Raw genomic sequence first — 16,748 nt, forward strand, 5'->3', positions numbered from 1 at the left:
TTAAATTGGAGTCTCCGTGCCAGGCTCGAAATCTCGAAAAGGAAGTTAGTGGATCTTAAGATACAATGTTTTAGATCTACATATTTCTAGTTTCTTTACGCGTTCGCTTGACGCTATTGTGTTTATTGTCTACTACTGTATTGTATATTTGTGTTTATACTCTACTATATTTTTTAATTTGTAATTATTAGTTAGTGCGTTGTGATCGTGGGTGTCGTAGGTATAAAAATAATATTTTGATTATTTTCTACGTTTAATTTATTTATTGACAATGAATCAAATTAGTATACTAAAAAACTCTTTTGGTGGTTTTTCGTTAGAAAAAAAACTACAAATTAAAGAACTCGGTCGGCCTTTACCCGATTTAAAAATTGAAAAACAAAGTGGAAATGGACAAAAACTTCGCTGTCGTAAGTTTAATAAAATTATTTATGATAAAAATAGCTGGTTGTGTGGTTGCGAACAAACTAATAAACTCTTCTGTTTTGTATGCGTTTTGTTTGGAGGTGACGAGACTTGGTCAAACAAAGGCACCGATGATCTTGTACATATCCCACATAACAATTTCATGTTCTTAGTAGATTCATAGAACATACTTTTCAGAAAAAGTATATACTGAGAATGTGCGTAATTACCATTGCGAATGTGCAGAGCAGATACTGAGTATATACTACATTACAGTACTTAAACGTTCTATGTATATACTTAGAATGTACTACCGCACTTCTTTTCAGTATATACCAAGAATGTTCTTTTTAGAACATTCCAAGGACGTGATATAAACCTTCTATGTGTATACTTAGAACATACTACCGCACATCTTTTTAGTTTATACCAAGAAGGTACTTTTTAGAATATTCCAAAGAAGTGCTATAAACCTTCTATTTATATATTAAGAACGTACTACCGCACATCTTTGTATGGGAAGAATATTATATTTTTAAGAATATTCTAAGAAAGTGCTATCAAGTGCTATATTGCTTAGAAGTATGTTTTCAGCATCACCTAATCTCATCTTAGGTTCTACTGGTTCTACCAAATATCTATTTACATATTTTAATTGCAAATGAGAATGTAGTTAGTACCTACATTCTACAATATTACTTAAAAAGTAAGTACATATTTATAAATTTTAGTTATTTATATAAATCATTATATAATATTTAGCTAAACTAAACTATGCATAATAAATAACTAAAATTTATATAATACTTATATGTACTTACCTATTTAAGTAATATTGAGTTATCAAAATAGATTATATGTACTTTGAAGCACCGCAAACAAAATAAACAGATTATGTATGTTCTTTAGTCCTAGTACTACATCATTCGCCTTCATCCTTAACACTGCATAGATCCATAGATGATACAAATAATGAAATAGTGCCTGTTTTCTTTTTCATATTTTACGGTTTTTTCCTATCCCTGATACATTCAGGTAAGAATAGAAATGGTCAGAATATGATGGGGAGAGGGGGGGTTATGAATGTATTGTGGAATAACAAAATCGGTGGTCAGTGTTGCCAAACGGAGAAAAATTTCCCTTTTGCGGGAATTTTCAACATAAAAGGTGATAAAGGGAAAAAGTTAACTCAAAAGGGAATTATTGTTCCAGTCCAAATTGTAAAATATTAAGAAAAAATCAAAATATTTGAAAATAATTCTACATATCTTCTCAGATTTTGTAAACAGGAGGAAAGTTTTTTTATAAAAGTGGGAATTTTTAAGGTAAGTTGACGGAAAAAGCTTACTCGACGGTTGGCAACGCCAAAGCCTTTGGTTGCTTTGGTTGTGCATTTTGGCACGTTTTGGTTCTGCGAAATGGCCTATTGAATTGAATGTACCTAAATTCAAATTCCAAGGATGTAAAAATACTAATGATTCATGATAAACTCGAAATGGTAAAGTCATTTCAATTATGAAAACGAATTTTTAATAGTATCTATGTAAACGTTAATACAATTAATGTTTAAACTTTTTTACCCTACAACAATTTTGAAATGAAATTCGTCCAATACTACCTACATACATAAATTTTATTAATTATGTATTCTAAAAAATAACGAAGTTGATAATCTATAAGGCTAATATTATACTTCCTATACATACAAATTATTTTTAAGATATTTTAAAAGTATCTACTTATAAGTATGTGTTAAGAATGTACTTATAAGTATGTGTTAAGAATATTCGATAAAGGTATATTCTAAGAATAAACTTTTACGAATATTCCGAGATCCTACGTACACGAATATACTTAGTATATTCGGAACGAGAATATACTTTGAAGTATATGCAAAGAACATGAAATTTAGAATGTTTTTTAAGGTAGATGCTATGCTTGTACTACACATATACTAAAAAGAATATACTCCGACGAATGTTGGTAGTATATGCTTAGAACATGATGCGAACATCATTGTTATGTGGGATATGGGAGAAATTGAAATCCCATGAAAAATCTAAAGTGCACATGAATAACGTTTTTAGCTTTTCAATGCTTGGTAAGTTAAATATAAAAACCCAATTAAATTCAGCTTATCGTGATACTCTAATTAAACATAATGAACAGGTAGATAAGAATCGATATGTCTTGAATCAAATCATAAATTGTATAAGGTTTTGTGGAGCTTTTGAGTTAGCTCTAAGAGGTCACGACGAAACGAAAAATTCAGACAACAGAGGCATATTTAAGGAGCTGGTCAATTTTAGCGCTGAATTAGACAACGACTTAAAGGTTCACATTCAAAGTTCCAAATCTTTTAAAGGTACATCAAAAACAACACAAAATGAACTACTGGAGTGCATGTTAGATGTTTACCACGAGGAAATTAAGAAAGAAATTGAAAATTCTCCTTATGTTGCAGTGATTGCCGATGAAACCACAGACGTTGCTGGTGAATTTCAATTAGTTATAGTCTTTCGATATTTGTGTAAAGGACGACCAGTTGAGAGATTTTGGAGATTTTACGTGCCGGGCGGACATGATGCTAAGTCAATCGCTGAATGTATTTTAAATGTTTTAAATCCATTGTTAAAACATACTCCAAACAAATTAATCGCTCAAAGTTATGATGGCGCATCTGTTATGAGTGGTGGCTTAAATGGTGTGCAAAAAATTATTAAGGAGACATATCCTCTTGCAAATTACGTTCACTGCTATGCACACCAAATGAATTTAATTATGACAAGTGCATGTTCCATCAATAAGCAGGCTAGGATATTTTTTCTAATTTATCTGGTTTGTGCTCATTCTTTTCAACGTCCCCTCAAAGAACAAAAATTTTGGATGAGGTGGTTAATAGCAGGTTGCCAAAATCTTCCCAAACACGTTGGAATTTTCAATCACGAAGTGTTCATACTGTTCATGAAAATAGAAAAGACCTCATTGCAGTTATGGACATTATACAAAGTACTTCACGTGATTTGTCTTCCATTAATCAAGCAAATGGTTACAAATTAAAGCTCCAGGATAAAGATTTTGTATTTTGGCTATTTATTTTTAATAAAATTATGCCTCACGTAGAAATTATTTTTCATCAATTGCAAAAAGTATGCACTGATTCTGTCAAAGTGAAAAAAGATTTGGAGAATTTTGCAGCAGCAATTCAAGGTATAAGGGAGCAAATGGACGTCATTATGGATAGTATTCAAGAAGAAATAAACACGTCACAGAGACAAACCGATAATGATGAACCAATAAAAAAAAGGCGCGAATTGAAGAGGACAGGCCCAGCAGAAAACGGGAAGCCTTAGAGATATGCGATGCAGTTTTGTTGCAAATAAAAACAAGGTTTACCTTCTCCAGACATTTAGTTGCTTCTCATTTATTTATGTCAGAGAAGTTTTCTGCTTATAAGGATAAGTTCCCCGAATCATTTCTTAATGAAACATGCACACAATTTTTATTTTTAAACAAAACTCGACTTAAAACTGAATTACAAGTATTGTATCAGCGAGACGAATTAAGTACTACCTCTGGGGCTGTTCCGTTATCTGTTTTATTAAATGATGAAGGTTTAAAATGTACATTTGAAGAAACCGTTAAACTTTTAAGTATATTAATAACCATTCCCATGTCAACATCTGAAGCAGAACGTTGTTTTTCAATGCTAAAACGAATTAAGACATTCCTCAGAAATACCATGAAGGAAGAACGACTAAGTGCTTTAGGTATGCTGTCTACAGAAAGACATTTTGTAAATGGCATTGACAATTTTAATAATAAAGTCATTGAAAACTTTGCCTCCAAAAAAGAAAGAAGGATGGACTTCACATATCGTAAACTTTAAAAGTGATATTAAATAACTTTGTGCGTGTGTGTAAATAATAGAATAGTGTTATTTTTATAATTTTCTAAATAGGCTCTAGAGACCATATCGTAACAACAAACTTCAAGTACATCAGCAGTGGTAGGAAGAATGAAACATTGACAGCATAGGATTAAAGGACGTGGTGGTCGGATGAGTGTGAGAGACGGAAGCTGATGCGTGATGACGAGCGACTGAGAATCGGACAAAAGAAGGACATCGGGGAGAAGTCATGCCCTAACGGGCGATTCCACCCTGATGCCCTAGTATGAGAGGGGTGGGGTTTAGCTGGTCCCGGCCACATCGGAGTTACGGAGGGCAGGGAGGTCCGATTTAGGGCCAAACTGGTCGACGTGACACTGATGAGGTTTCAGCTCAGGAACCCAGCACTGTTGGAAATGTTTACCTCCGACGTCTGTTTGCAGATTCCCCACCTAGTGATGAAAAAAACAAAAAAAAAAGTACATCAGCAGTAAATACTGGTGGTAAGTTGAATTTATTTTATTGCTAATTACTTAATTTACGGAACTGTTTTGATAAATTTTGGTACATTTTTTGGCATCCCAAAAATAGTAAATATATAGATATAAGATAAAAATATCTGCGCCTATTTTTTTTTTATTTATATTTTATATCCTTTTTGACCATATCGTAAAACCGCCACAAAAAATTTAGGCAGCTGCCCGGATTCTGGCACTACCTTCCTAAAGTTATACGAGCCGCCACTGTTAGCAACAATATTATTACATCGATATTCTTGAAGAATAAAGCTATAACATATTAAAAAAATTACGAAAATCGGACAACAGGTTTAAGAAATACAAGACATCAAAAATGTCCCATTTTTAAGGTGGTGCGTTAATTTTGGTGCTTAGTGTATATTATACTTTAATTCGTATATAATATAATTTCTTACATTATGAAAATACAGTGGGTGATCATTAGAGAGCGGAATATATGCAACATAACATTACCAAAATATGCGCATATATGCATTACTTTTACTACAAATATGCAGGCATTTTTTCTAAATTTGTCTAAATATGCAAATGCATATTAAAAATTCTCAAAAATAAAACAATATATTAAATATAAACATTTATGTTTAAAAAATTCAACCTACATTTATGTTTAATACATATTTATTTTTCACATAAAAACAAATGAAATGACACACAAAAACTGATATTATAATTAAATTAAGAATCTAAATTATAGTATGAATTTATAATCAAATATTTTTCAAAATTTTCAACTAGCAACTTTTCCCTTCTATCACTAAAAACGTGTTTGGACACAGAAAAAGTTCGTTCTACATCTACTGATGTTATAGGACAATATTTTAATTTAGGCAGTAAACTAATTTGCCAAGTCGTAAGATCTACGACTAGATCTAGTCAGCGGAATTGTCTACAATTTGATGGATTTTTGTATTTTGATGCTTCTCTCTATGTCCGTCTTTATAGAAGTAAAAGCGAATTTGTCGAATAAAAACACTCTTTCCAGAAAAATTTCTTTTGTGGGACATGATGCTTTTGTTTGTCAGTTCCTCATTTAAAAAATGAAATGTGAAAATGAATGTAACTTACGATTTTGGAACAGGCCTTGCAAAATAATTTGTCTCCACTTAGCTTTAACTCGGGAAAACACTTTATCGAAGCACTTTTTTGAATGGTAGACATATTTAAATTTAATATATACCAATCACTTCAAAAACACTAAATACGATACAACGTTTACTTTAAACAAATGTTGGCCGGAAACTGACAAAATAAATATTAGACCCTTAAAAGCAGGTAGGTACCTACGACTTGCTACGCTAATAAAATAATATTTTTCTGGGAACACCCATAATTGTTAAATTCAGGTAGTAATGGGAAAGTCCAGATAGATAATAATGAGCGATAGATAGATAAATAACGAGCTCGTTCATATAGAAGTTATAAAATTCCAACTAAGAGAGGAAAATTTTAAACTTTTATATAATTTATTTTTAAAATATGCAAAATAAATCGTGTTTAGCTTAAATATGCAATGTTGTGTTTGTTGTCTGAAAATATGCAATATATGCATCTATATGCACTTTGCATATATTCCGCTCTCTAGTGATCATATTATTAGAGCCACCTAGTAAAATTCAATGTTTTAGAGGAAGGGTATATAATTGAGCTGTATCATGTATTAATGCATTTGTTTCCATTTGGCTGTCTTGTTACACTTTATGACAGTGCAATAAATAGTCTGACAATAGTGGCAATACGCATGTGTGGCAATGCGTGACTCAGATGCCATTGTTTGTCAGTGCTGCCCAGCCTAGCTTGCAACTCGTGTGCCTATTATTTTGTATTCTTGGTGTTTAGAGTTCTAATAAACTTTGTGAGTTTCCACTGCTCTCTAGTGATATTCTGACAGTCCTATACTATATTTTGTGAATTTATTAAAAACTGCGCGTTCGTTGCACTAGTGGTACCGGAATATCATGGGCAATCCAAAGACATCTCACCAAGAAAAATAGAAGAAATAAAAACTGTAATATTCAATACTAATCACTCCAACAGAAACATAGCATCCATTTCTAAAGTTTGAAAGGCAACGTGGACCGTATAAAGAAAAAACTTACATACCATTATTAAACAAAAGTAAAATTTTCTGAGGTGGCTCTAACAATATGATCGCCCACTGTAAGTGGTTGACGAATAAAACTCTAGGCGGGAGCCCTAACGATGACAACGACTGAGAGATCAACTCTCCAACTTCGAACTGATATCGGTCGGTGAATCGAAAATCTACCACCTATCGTTATAGTTTTGTGAACAGAGAAATCAAGTAGTAGGGGCGATTTTGGGACGTCCAGAAAACGTCCGTATTTCGTCCAGTACGGACGTTCATATTTATTCCACCCAAAGTACGGCCAACGTCGGGCGTCCGAAGGACATCCATATATAGTCCACAGACATGAGCACTAAAACTAAACCTATTTTGGGCACGTATGTTCAACTTCAAAAATATGCGTTCAAAATCCGTCTGTAGTACGGATACATTGAAGAAATTATATTTTTGCTTATTAGAATTATTAATTAGCAAACTTATATCATCTTGGTAACTAGAATAATAAAACATTGTACCGAATAAGCTGCAAATAAGATTTTCACACTTTACATAAAAACAAAAACATGTTTTCGATATTAAACTATACAAGTTTCAATTACCCATACGATTTAACCTTTTCGATTTGAATTATTTTATTAACGTAAATAAGTTAATAATATTTTATTGAAATATTTGCTAATAGTTCATCCCGTAAATTAGTTTAATATGTCCACTAATGGACGTCCAGATAACGTCCGTCCAGTATGATGGACGGCCGAGCACGGACGTCCAAAGGACGTTCATATTTATGCCAACCCGAAGTACGTCCAACGTCGAACGTCCGAAAGACATCCATTAATAGTCCATCGGCATTAGGACTAAAATTGGACCTATTTTGGGCAGGTATGTTCAACTTCAAAAATATGCGTTCAAAATTAGTCTGCACTAAGGATACATTGAAAAAATTATATTTTTGCTTATTATAATTATAAATTAGCAAACTTATATCATCTTGGTAGCTAGAATAATAAAACAACATTGTAATAAATAATTTACAAATAAGATTTTCACACTTTACATAAAAACAAAAACATGTTTTGGATATTAAACTATACAATTTTGAATTAAATATGATTGAATGTTTTCGATTTAAACTATTTTATTAACATAATTAAGTTAATATTTTATTGAATTATTTCCAATATCGTCCACATCGGAACGTTCATATTTATTCCACTCGAAGGACGTCCGTTTATAGTCCATGGACGTTAGGACAAAAAATGGACCTATGTTGGACGTCCAGAGTACGTCGTGTGCTATTGGGATTTTGTTACACTCTTTTGCTTTCTTGATTTCCAATAAATTACATTACCAAATAACCTTATTACAGGTTTGTTCCAACATGAACTTTTGGACGGTCCAGAAACCGTCACGAAACTACTTGTACCGTTTGTTGTGCGCATGTTCGTAATTGTATCGCCCAGTGGTAATTTGGAAACCGATGTTGGAACGGTTATCTGACTGTTAACTGATTTATCTATCATCATTTTTGTTGATGACAGCTTTCGATTTGAAAAAAGGCTCAAAATTTGCAAGTCAGTCCAACCAGCACATGCATTTGCCCGATTACTGAAATGATCATCATGAAACCGTCACTGAAGGATCACAATTCTTGTTGGAACAGTGGGAAGGACGATCCGATGACGATCATATTTTTGTTGGAACGGATTTTGTTTACTGCGCAGGATCGTTACCGTTTCGTGACGGTTCTCGGTCGTGTTGGAACAAACCTTACATAATCAGTTGTAGATTTTCTATCTAAATGCTCACCTGCCCAATCGGCATCCACATAACAATCAATAACATTTACATTTGTCTTTTGTTTAAAAAAAAAACCTTTTTTTTTACTTTTCCGTGGATCTGGTTATTTACTATGAGATCACTATGGTAACTTCACTGTAATAATTGCATGTGGTCTTTAACTATAACCATTCAGACATCGGTTTTAAGTTGTTATTTAAAATAGTCCTTATTTTGAAGATCCCACATTAAGGATTTCTCACGTTAACCATCAATAAGTTTGATAACATATATTTCCTTTCGACCACTCCATTACTAAGAAATAATATTCAACTTAAGCGCGCCAAAACCAACAAACCTTTCGCAAACCCGTTCAAATACGTATTGCGAACTATCAAAGGATTCGTTGAAAAACCGAAAAAAATTGGATCGTGATGAAAACACGTACTAATCTAATGCCTGCTCTTCACTATCCTCGATGATGGCTGATCATATGAGTGTCTATGATCAGTGGCTATCTATCTATCAGACTATGTCAATGTGGCCCAACGAAAAGTTGTGAAAAAAAATGGAGGAAAAGAAGATCTATAAGAACTATTTATCGTAATAGAACAAAGTAGCCACAAATATTATACAACTACCTTTAAGTCAGGCTTGTTCGAGATCAATCAAATGAGTTTGGATGCATCAACCTTCGCAATTCGATAAACATCTATTTGCCATTCATCGCTTTGCATTTAGATATACTTTTTTTCCATAGAAATTATGGAGAATCTGTTTGCTGGATTATGGGCTGGACCTTCTGGAGAATTCTAAAACTTTATACGTATGTCACCGAGTGATTTCAATTATTTGATACGAAAAATATTCCCATTAGTAGCAAAATAAGACACTACTTTCATAAAGTCCTTCTTCTTTAGGTACCGTCTCTAAGGAGGTTTGTAATCACCACAGTTCTTTTCACTTTAGAAAAGTGAACGGAAGTTAAGTCGACGGAACTGCAATTATATCACTTTCTCAGATTGTTGAGCCAGCAGATGCGTCTTCTTCCAATACTTCGTTTTCCCTGCATTATGGTTTGTAGCATCACATAACTGCTCTCATAACGTGGCCGAGATACTGTAACTTTTTTATCTTAATCGTATTCATGATTTCCTTTTTCATATTTTTGAGAACCGCAACATTTATTATCCCATAACAAATGTTCATAAAGTCCATACTAGTTAACATACGACTTGCCATCACATTGAGGTTTTTGAATACTGGGGATAGTTGTAGAAGCTTGCAGAAACTTTTTAGTATGACTAACTAGAAGATAACACCTTTTTTAACCCAAGCACAATCTTTTTGGACGGGAAATGAATGATCAGCAATCGTGTGGGAATGTCAACGCAACTAAAACAACTTATTACTTATTACCCATTAACTTATTATTTATTACTCGACGATTCCCTTTGAAGCGCCTCCAAAAAACCGCAAAATCACGGGTCGTCTACAGTCATGGACGATCATGGGCCGAGTATGCCCTCTACACAATCAAGCGCCAGCACGATTGTAATCGCAATCGCCGATTATGTAGAGGAACCATAACAAACATGCTGCGCGCATATGTATACGTAGGTACCTTAAGGCGTTTCTGCAGTGTGCACTCTCCAATGAGTTTTCAAAACAGATGCTTGAGTATACGATTTGAAACAAATTTCACACTGGTAAGGTTTTTCCCCAGTATGCACTCTCATATGTCGTTTCAAATTATTTTGCTGAGAAAACTGTTTAAAACAAATTTCACACTTGTAAGGTTTTTGTCCCGTATGAATGTTCATGTGATAATTCAAACCAGCTTTCTTAGCAAACTGCTTAAGACAAATTTCACATTTGTAAGGCGTTTCTCTAGTGTGCACTCTCAAATGAATTTTTAATACGGATGCTTCAGTATATGATTTGAAACAAATTTCACACTGGTAAGGTTTTTCCCCAGTGTGCAGTCTCATATGTCGTTTTAAATTACTTTGCTGAGAAAACGGCTTAAAACAAATCTCACACTTGTGATGCTTTTCCCCAGTGTGCACTCTCATATGTCGTTTTAAATTAGGTTTCTGAGAAAATTTCTCAAAACAAATTTCACACTTGTGAAGTTTTTCTCCAGTATGCACGTTCGAATGCTCTTTCAAACTGCTTGAGGCACTAAACTGCTCTAAACAAATTTCACATGTGTACTTTTCTCCGGTGTGCACTCTCATATGATTTTTTAATTCGGATGCTCGAGTGAATGATTTAAAACAAATTTCACACTTATAAGGCCTTTCCCCAGTGTGCAGCCTCCAATGTTCTTTCAAACTCCAAGCTTCAGTAAACTGCTTAAAACAAATTTCACACTGGTAAGGTTTTTCCCTAGTGTGCACTCTCATATGTCGTTTTAAATTATTTTGCTGAGAAAACTGCCTAAAACAAATTTCACACTTGTGATGCTTTTCTCCAGTATGCACGCTCAAATGCTGTTTCAAACTGCTAGAGCTACTAAACTGCTTAAAACAAATTTCACACTCATAAGCTTCTTCAGTATGTATTCTCAAATGAGTTTTCAAACTACTGTTCTGAGAAAACTGCTTCAAACAAATTTCACACTTGTAAGGCGTTTCTTCAGTGTGCAGCCTCAAGTGTTCTTTCAAACTCCAAGCTTCAGTAAATTGCTTTAAACAGATTTCACACTGGTAAGGTTTTTCCCCAGTGTGCACTCTCATATGTCGTTTCAAATTATTTTGTTGAGAAAACTGTTTAAAACAAATTTCACACTTGTGACGTTTGTCTCCAGTATGTATTCTCAAATGAGCATTCAAATAACCTGTTGTAGTAAACAGCTTAAAACAAATTTGACACTCGTGAGGTTTTTCTCCAGAGTGTACCCTCAAATGAGTTTTCAAAGTACTTTTTTGATTAAATCGCTTGAAACAAATTTCACACTTGTAAGGGGTTTCCCCAGTGTGCACTCTCAAATGATTTTTCAAAACATCTGCTCGAAAAAACTGCTTCAAACATATTTCACACTTGTGACGCTTGTCTCCAGTATGTATTCTCAAATGCGCTTTCAAATAACCTGTTGTAGTAAACTGCTTAAAACAAATTTCACATTTGTTCATCTCCCATCCTTCTCCAGTTTCGATGTTCATACGTTCGTTTAAATTATTTTTGTAATTAAAATCTTTAGAACAAATATAATTATTTATTGTCACTTCTTCGGAGTTCAGACTTTTCTGGTTTATGCTAAATGAATCTTCAGGTAAAAGTTTCATTATTTCCATTTGGTTCTTCTTGTAATGAAGACCTAAAATATAAACGAAAGATCAATGAATTTTAGGGAATGCTTTGTAGTGATGGTTAGTTAATTACATAAATTAGAAAAAAATAGCTAACTACAATTCCATTATATAACTTGTCGACTTTCACCACACGACCTGTAATATCAAAACAGAGAATAATGAATGACAATACAAAAAAGCTCACAATATTATTGACAATTACAAGTGTACATGTTAAAAGTATGAAATTTTTGGAAACTTAAAAAGAATTAAAGTAAGAGAAAGCAATTACAGAGTAATGTTTACAAACTGACATGTGGGTGACTGTCCAAAAATTTACGTCGGTCACACAGGCAGAACCGTCGACAATCGCCTTATAAACAATGTGTTCTGGGAAAGGCCAGATGGAAGGTCTGTAGGGCGGCCTAGAAAAAGGTGGACAGATGCAGTGAAAGAAGATATAGAGAAAATGGGAGTGCGATAATGGGAATTAGTGGCACAGGACCGACAAACATGGAAAGCAATAGTAAAGGCGGCAAAGACTCACGAAGAGTTGTGCCCTCGATGATGATGTTGACAGAACACAAAAGGGCTTTTAATAATAGAAAAACGGATTCTACATAGGCACTGTACCTTCTAGATCATATTAATTCTGTAGTATTTTTACTCGATTACTAAATATTATACTCGATTACTAGTAGGACAAAAACAGAGTATTTTGAATGTTCATTTAAAGATGGAGTTACTACAAATAAAATGGTATCTTTGGATGGTGAAATGATTGTGAAAAGCAAGTATCGGTAGGAGGTATACTCCTAGAGTATACTCTAGGATCGGTAATGGAGTAATGGAGAAATAGATGAAGATGCATGGAGTAGAATTAGGGCTGGAAGGATGAAGTGGAAAGAAGCGAGTGGTGTGTTGTGTGACAGAAAAATTCCAATGAAGCTGAAGGGAAAATTCTATAAAATAGCCATAAGACCGGCTATGATGTACGGAACTGAATGTTGGGCAGTGAAAAAAAAAGAGGAACAACGAATGCATGTGGCGGAAATGAGAATGCTTAGATGGATGAGTGGACTGACAAAGAAGGATAAAATTAGAAATGAGTATATTAGGGGAAATCTAGATGTGGCACCAATTGATGCCAAAATGAGAGAGCATAGGTTAAGATGGTTTGGTCATGTTCAACGTCGAGACGTTAATCACCCAATACGAAGAATAGCTGAAGTGCAGATTCCTGGAAGGAGTAGGAGAGGAAGACCAAAGAAGACCTGGGGGAGACGATAAGGCAGGACATGTTGGTAAAGGGGATTAACATTGATATGACCCAAGATAGAATTGTGTGGAGAAATGCAATTAGGGAAACCGACCCCGCATAGGGATAAGGCAAAGAGAATGATGAGTATTTTTACTCGATTGACTACTATTTATTCAAATTACAATATTATATATTTGCCCGACCGCGAAAAAACTGACCGCGAAACTGACTGAATTTACAAAAATAAATTGCTGCCTTTTATATTGCTCCGCCTATGGTCTCGAAAACGGTAGGAAAGTCTGGAATGCTAAAACTGGTTCCACGGAACTCCCTCGAACAACCCTATACCGTTTTCTAACCTTCACGAATCTTCCTACGCTGAGTGGATATATTGATCGTAAGTAAACAGTAGTGATGTAACGAATGTCATTTTTTTAACATTCGCGAATACGAATGCGAATATCTGCTACTGACATTCGCGAATGCGGATGCGAATGTCCAGTTTTTTTTTAATTTGTTTCTATTTTTGTAATGTTTCCTAAATTTTTAATGAAAATTTAATTGATATTTAGTGTAAATCAATCTGAATCTTAAGCTTTATTACATAATACCAAATAATAAAAAAAAGTGAAGGCTGATAATGTGATTATACAAGGTTAAGTTCTATCTATCTATTGCCCTTCATTTGTCCAAAGTTGAACGTAGGCCTCCCCTTACTTTTCCACTCTTCTCGGTTCAGTGATAATGCTGTCGATCTGGTCGCTGCGTATCTCTTTAGGTCATTCGACCATCTCGTCTGTGGTCTGCCCCTTCCTCTTTTGTAGTCCCAAGGGCTCCAGTGAGTTATCGCTTCATTCTATCTTCCGTCTCTTTGTCTGCTGTTGTGCCCTGCATATTTCCATTTGAGAGTAGCTGCATGTTTGAAGTTAAGTTACCTTTTCTTAATAAAAAAAGATGAGAAGTGAATAGATTTTGATTTTATTAACCAATATTATCTTGAAATTATTTTTTTTCTGGTTTTCATATTCGCAAAACATTCGCATAAATTTCGCGAATGCGGATGCGAATGCGAATATGCAAAAACATGCGAATATTCGCGAATGCGAATACGAATATTCGTTACATCACTAGTAAACAGCTATTTAATCAACAGTGTCAAATTCTTCATATTCAAAATAAAGGCCTTATGCTATCTTTATTAGAATCTATGAAAATTTATAAATTGAAAAATAGAGATATAATTCCGAATGATCAACTTGAGAAAAACAGCTCCCCACTCCTCAACCTATTCAGTTAGAGACTAAAATGCAGACACATAGTAAAAGAAATCACTTGAGAAAGGCACTCTGCCGAAACCGCTATAGTGACATAGTTATAATAAAATTTGTGGAAGTATTGAAAACAAATATTTCCAGTGTTTTATTGTTAACTAAAAATATCCTAAATTTTATTTTTTTAAGTTAAAAAGCAATAACAAGTTTTTCTAAAATTTTCAAAATGTATACTCAGTTCGAACCATATGCCCAAATATGTTTCTAAGACCTAATGGTAGGGGAGCCCAACCGGGATTTTGCATGTTACTCCAGCGCGTCAGAAAATCACATGGGGAGAAACATTGTACCCTGTAATGTACCTCTAAAACTCTTAATACAGGGGCTTCCGTTGAGAACAGTCCGTCAGATTAGTTAAAAAAATCTATCCTCAGAAAAACTCGAGCACGTCAGATTAAGACAAGGTAAGTTAAGTACATGAAGAACAATGTATATTTCAATAATCTGACGATTTGAGCCGGGCACAAGGAAATGGGCGAGTCACAAGCCAGTTTTATTTTGAAGGAACTCCTTAATTACGGAAAAAATATAATCTGACGATGTTTACGGGACGATGTAACTAAAACCATACAGGGTGTGCCAAAAGTAGTGGGACGATTGATATGTGTTCAATATTTTTCAAAAATCTATTGAATGACACAAAATACGACGTTGTTCTGAAGCTATTTCCTTGTGGTATTTTTACGAATAACTATTTAGATGGGAAATAAGCCACAATTAAATTGAAAAAATAATTTTATTAACGTTTCACCCGATTTGGGCTTCGAAACGTTAATAAAATTATTTTTTCAATTTAATTGTGGCTTATTTCCCATCTAAACAGTTATTCACAAAATACGACCCCCCACTCCACCCCTGGAGGTGGGGTGGCGGGTAACTTTAAAATCTTAAATGGGAACCCCCATTATTTATTGCAGATTTGGATTCCTTACGTAAAAAATAAGTAACTTTTATTCAAGAATTTTTTTCAAATTGTGGATAGATGGCGATATAACAGGAAAACATGATTTTTTAAAATTTGTACCAGCTCACCACACCCCCCTACTAAAATGAAAAACTGAACTTTTTTAGGATTACAACCCAACAGATTCCCATCGTGACACTTTTTTTACTCAGTTTAATTAAATATATCAATAAAGGGTAACTTATTAAACATAATTATTAGACGAGCGGCACACCCCAGAAAAACGCTTATTTCTCGAGGTTAACCACGGAGTACCAATTTTAGTCGTACTATATGTTTTTGATGTACTCCAGGGTAATAAGCTAGAAATAGATCATGTTAGGGATACTCAAAGATCCAGTTAGCTGACTACTTTTTTAGTTATTATATACCTATAGGATGAAAACCAGGTAAAAAACATGGTAATATCCAGGAACCCAATTAGATGTAAGTTAGTAGTGGACGACCATATAATCGAACAGGTAATGGATTGCAGATACTTAGGTGTGGAAATATCTAGCGACAGGCATCTGTGGCAAGAATCAAAACAGCAGGCAATGAAAGCAGCGAGAATATCTGGTTTCCTGAGGGATATAATCTGGCGGAATAAATATATGAGCACCGAAAGCAAAGTCCGCATTTATAAGACATGTGTTAGACCCGTACTGACATACGCAGCTGAGACAAGGGCCGAGACAACAAAGACCAAACAGATAATGAGAACAACAGAGATGAAAACCCTAAGATCCATAAGAGGTATCACACTCAGAGATAGAGTACGAAACGAAGACACATTGAGAGAGCTAGGCGTTCAGGACGTAGTGAGATGGACAAGAGCGCGACGACGCATGTGGAGGGACCACGTAGATCGGATGGACCCTGAACGTATGGCGCATTGGGCGAAAACACAGAAGCCCAACACCAAGCGACCCATAGGAAGACCCAAAAAACGATGGTACGAGAGTTGGAGCTCCGGATCGCAGCAAAGACTGTAACAGAAGAAACAGGATATAGTCCTATTACAAGAAGAAGAAGAAGAAGAAGAAGGATGAAAACCTACCTGTTTCCTGCCTAGAGTTCGGGTCCTTTTTTTAATTATTAACAATTTAGTGCAAAAATCGCGATTTTTTCTATTTTTTGCACCCCATTCAAAAGCTAAATAGTTGACATAAAATTACAAAATTTAATTTTTTAGAAAATTAAAAAAACTTTCAAA

The 16,748-nt window shown here is 34.3% G+C and overlaps 1 protein-coding gene across 1 annotated transcript in view; it reads right to left on the minus strand.

Moving 5' to 3' along the window:
- Positions 1-4,786: 4,786 nt before the first annotated feature.
- LOC114345509 (zinc finger protein 501-like) overlaps positions 4,787-16,748 on the minus strand; it is a 59,016-nt gene continuing 47,054 nt past the window's right edge. Inside the window, exon 5 of the mRNA XM_050653642.1 lies at positions 4,787-12,023. Within this exon, the coding sequence (XP_050509599.1) occupies positions 10,327-12,023 (1,697 nt within the window). The 3' untranslated portion in view covers positions 4,787-10,326. The remainder of the gene's footprint in view (positions 12,024-16,748) is intronic.

Source organism: Diabrotica virgifera, chromosome 6 (assembly GCF_917563875.1).
Source record: "Diabrotica virgifera virgifera chromosome 6, PGI_DIABVI_V3a".
Taxonomy (NCBI): domain Eukaryota; kingdom Metazoa; phylum Arthropoda; class Insecta; order Coleoptera; family Chrysomelidae; genus Diabrotica; species Diabrotica virgifera.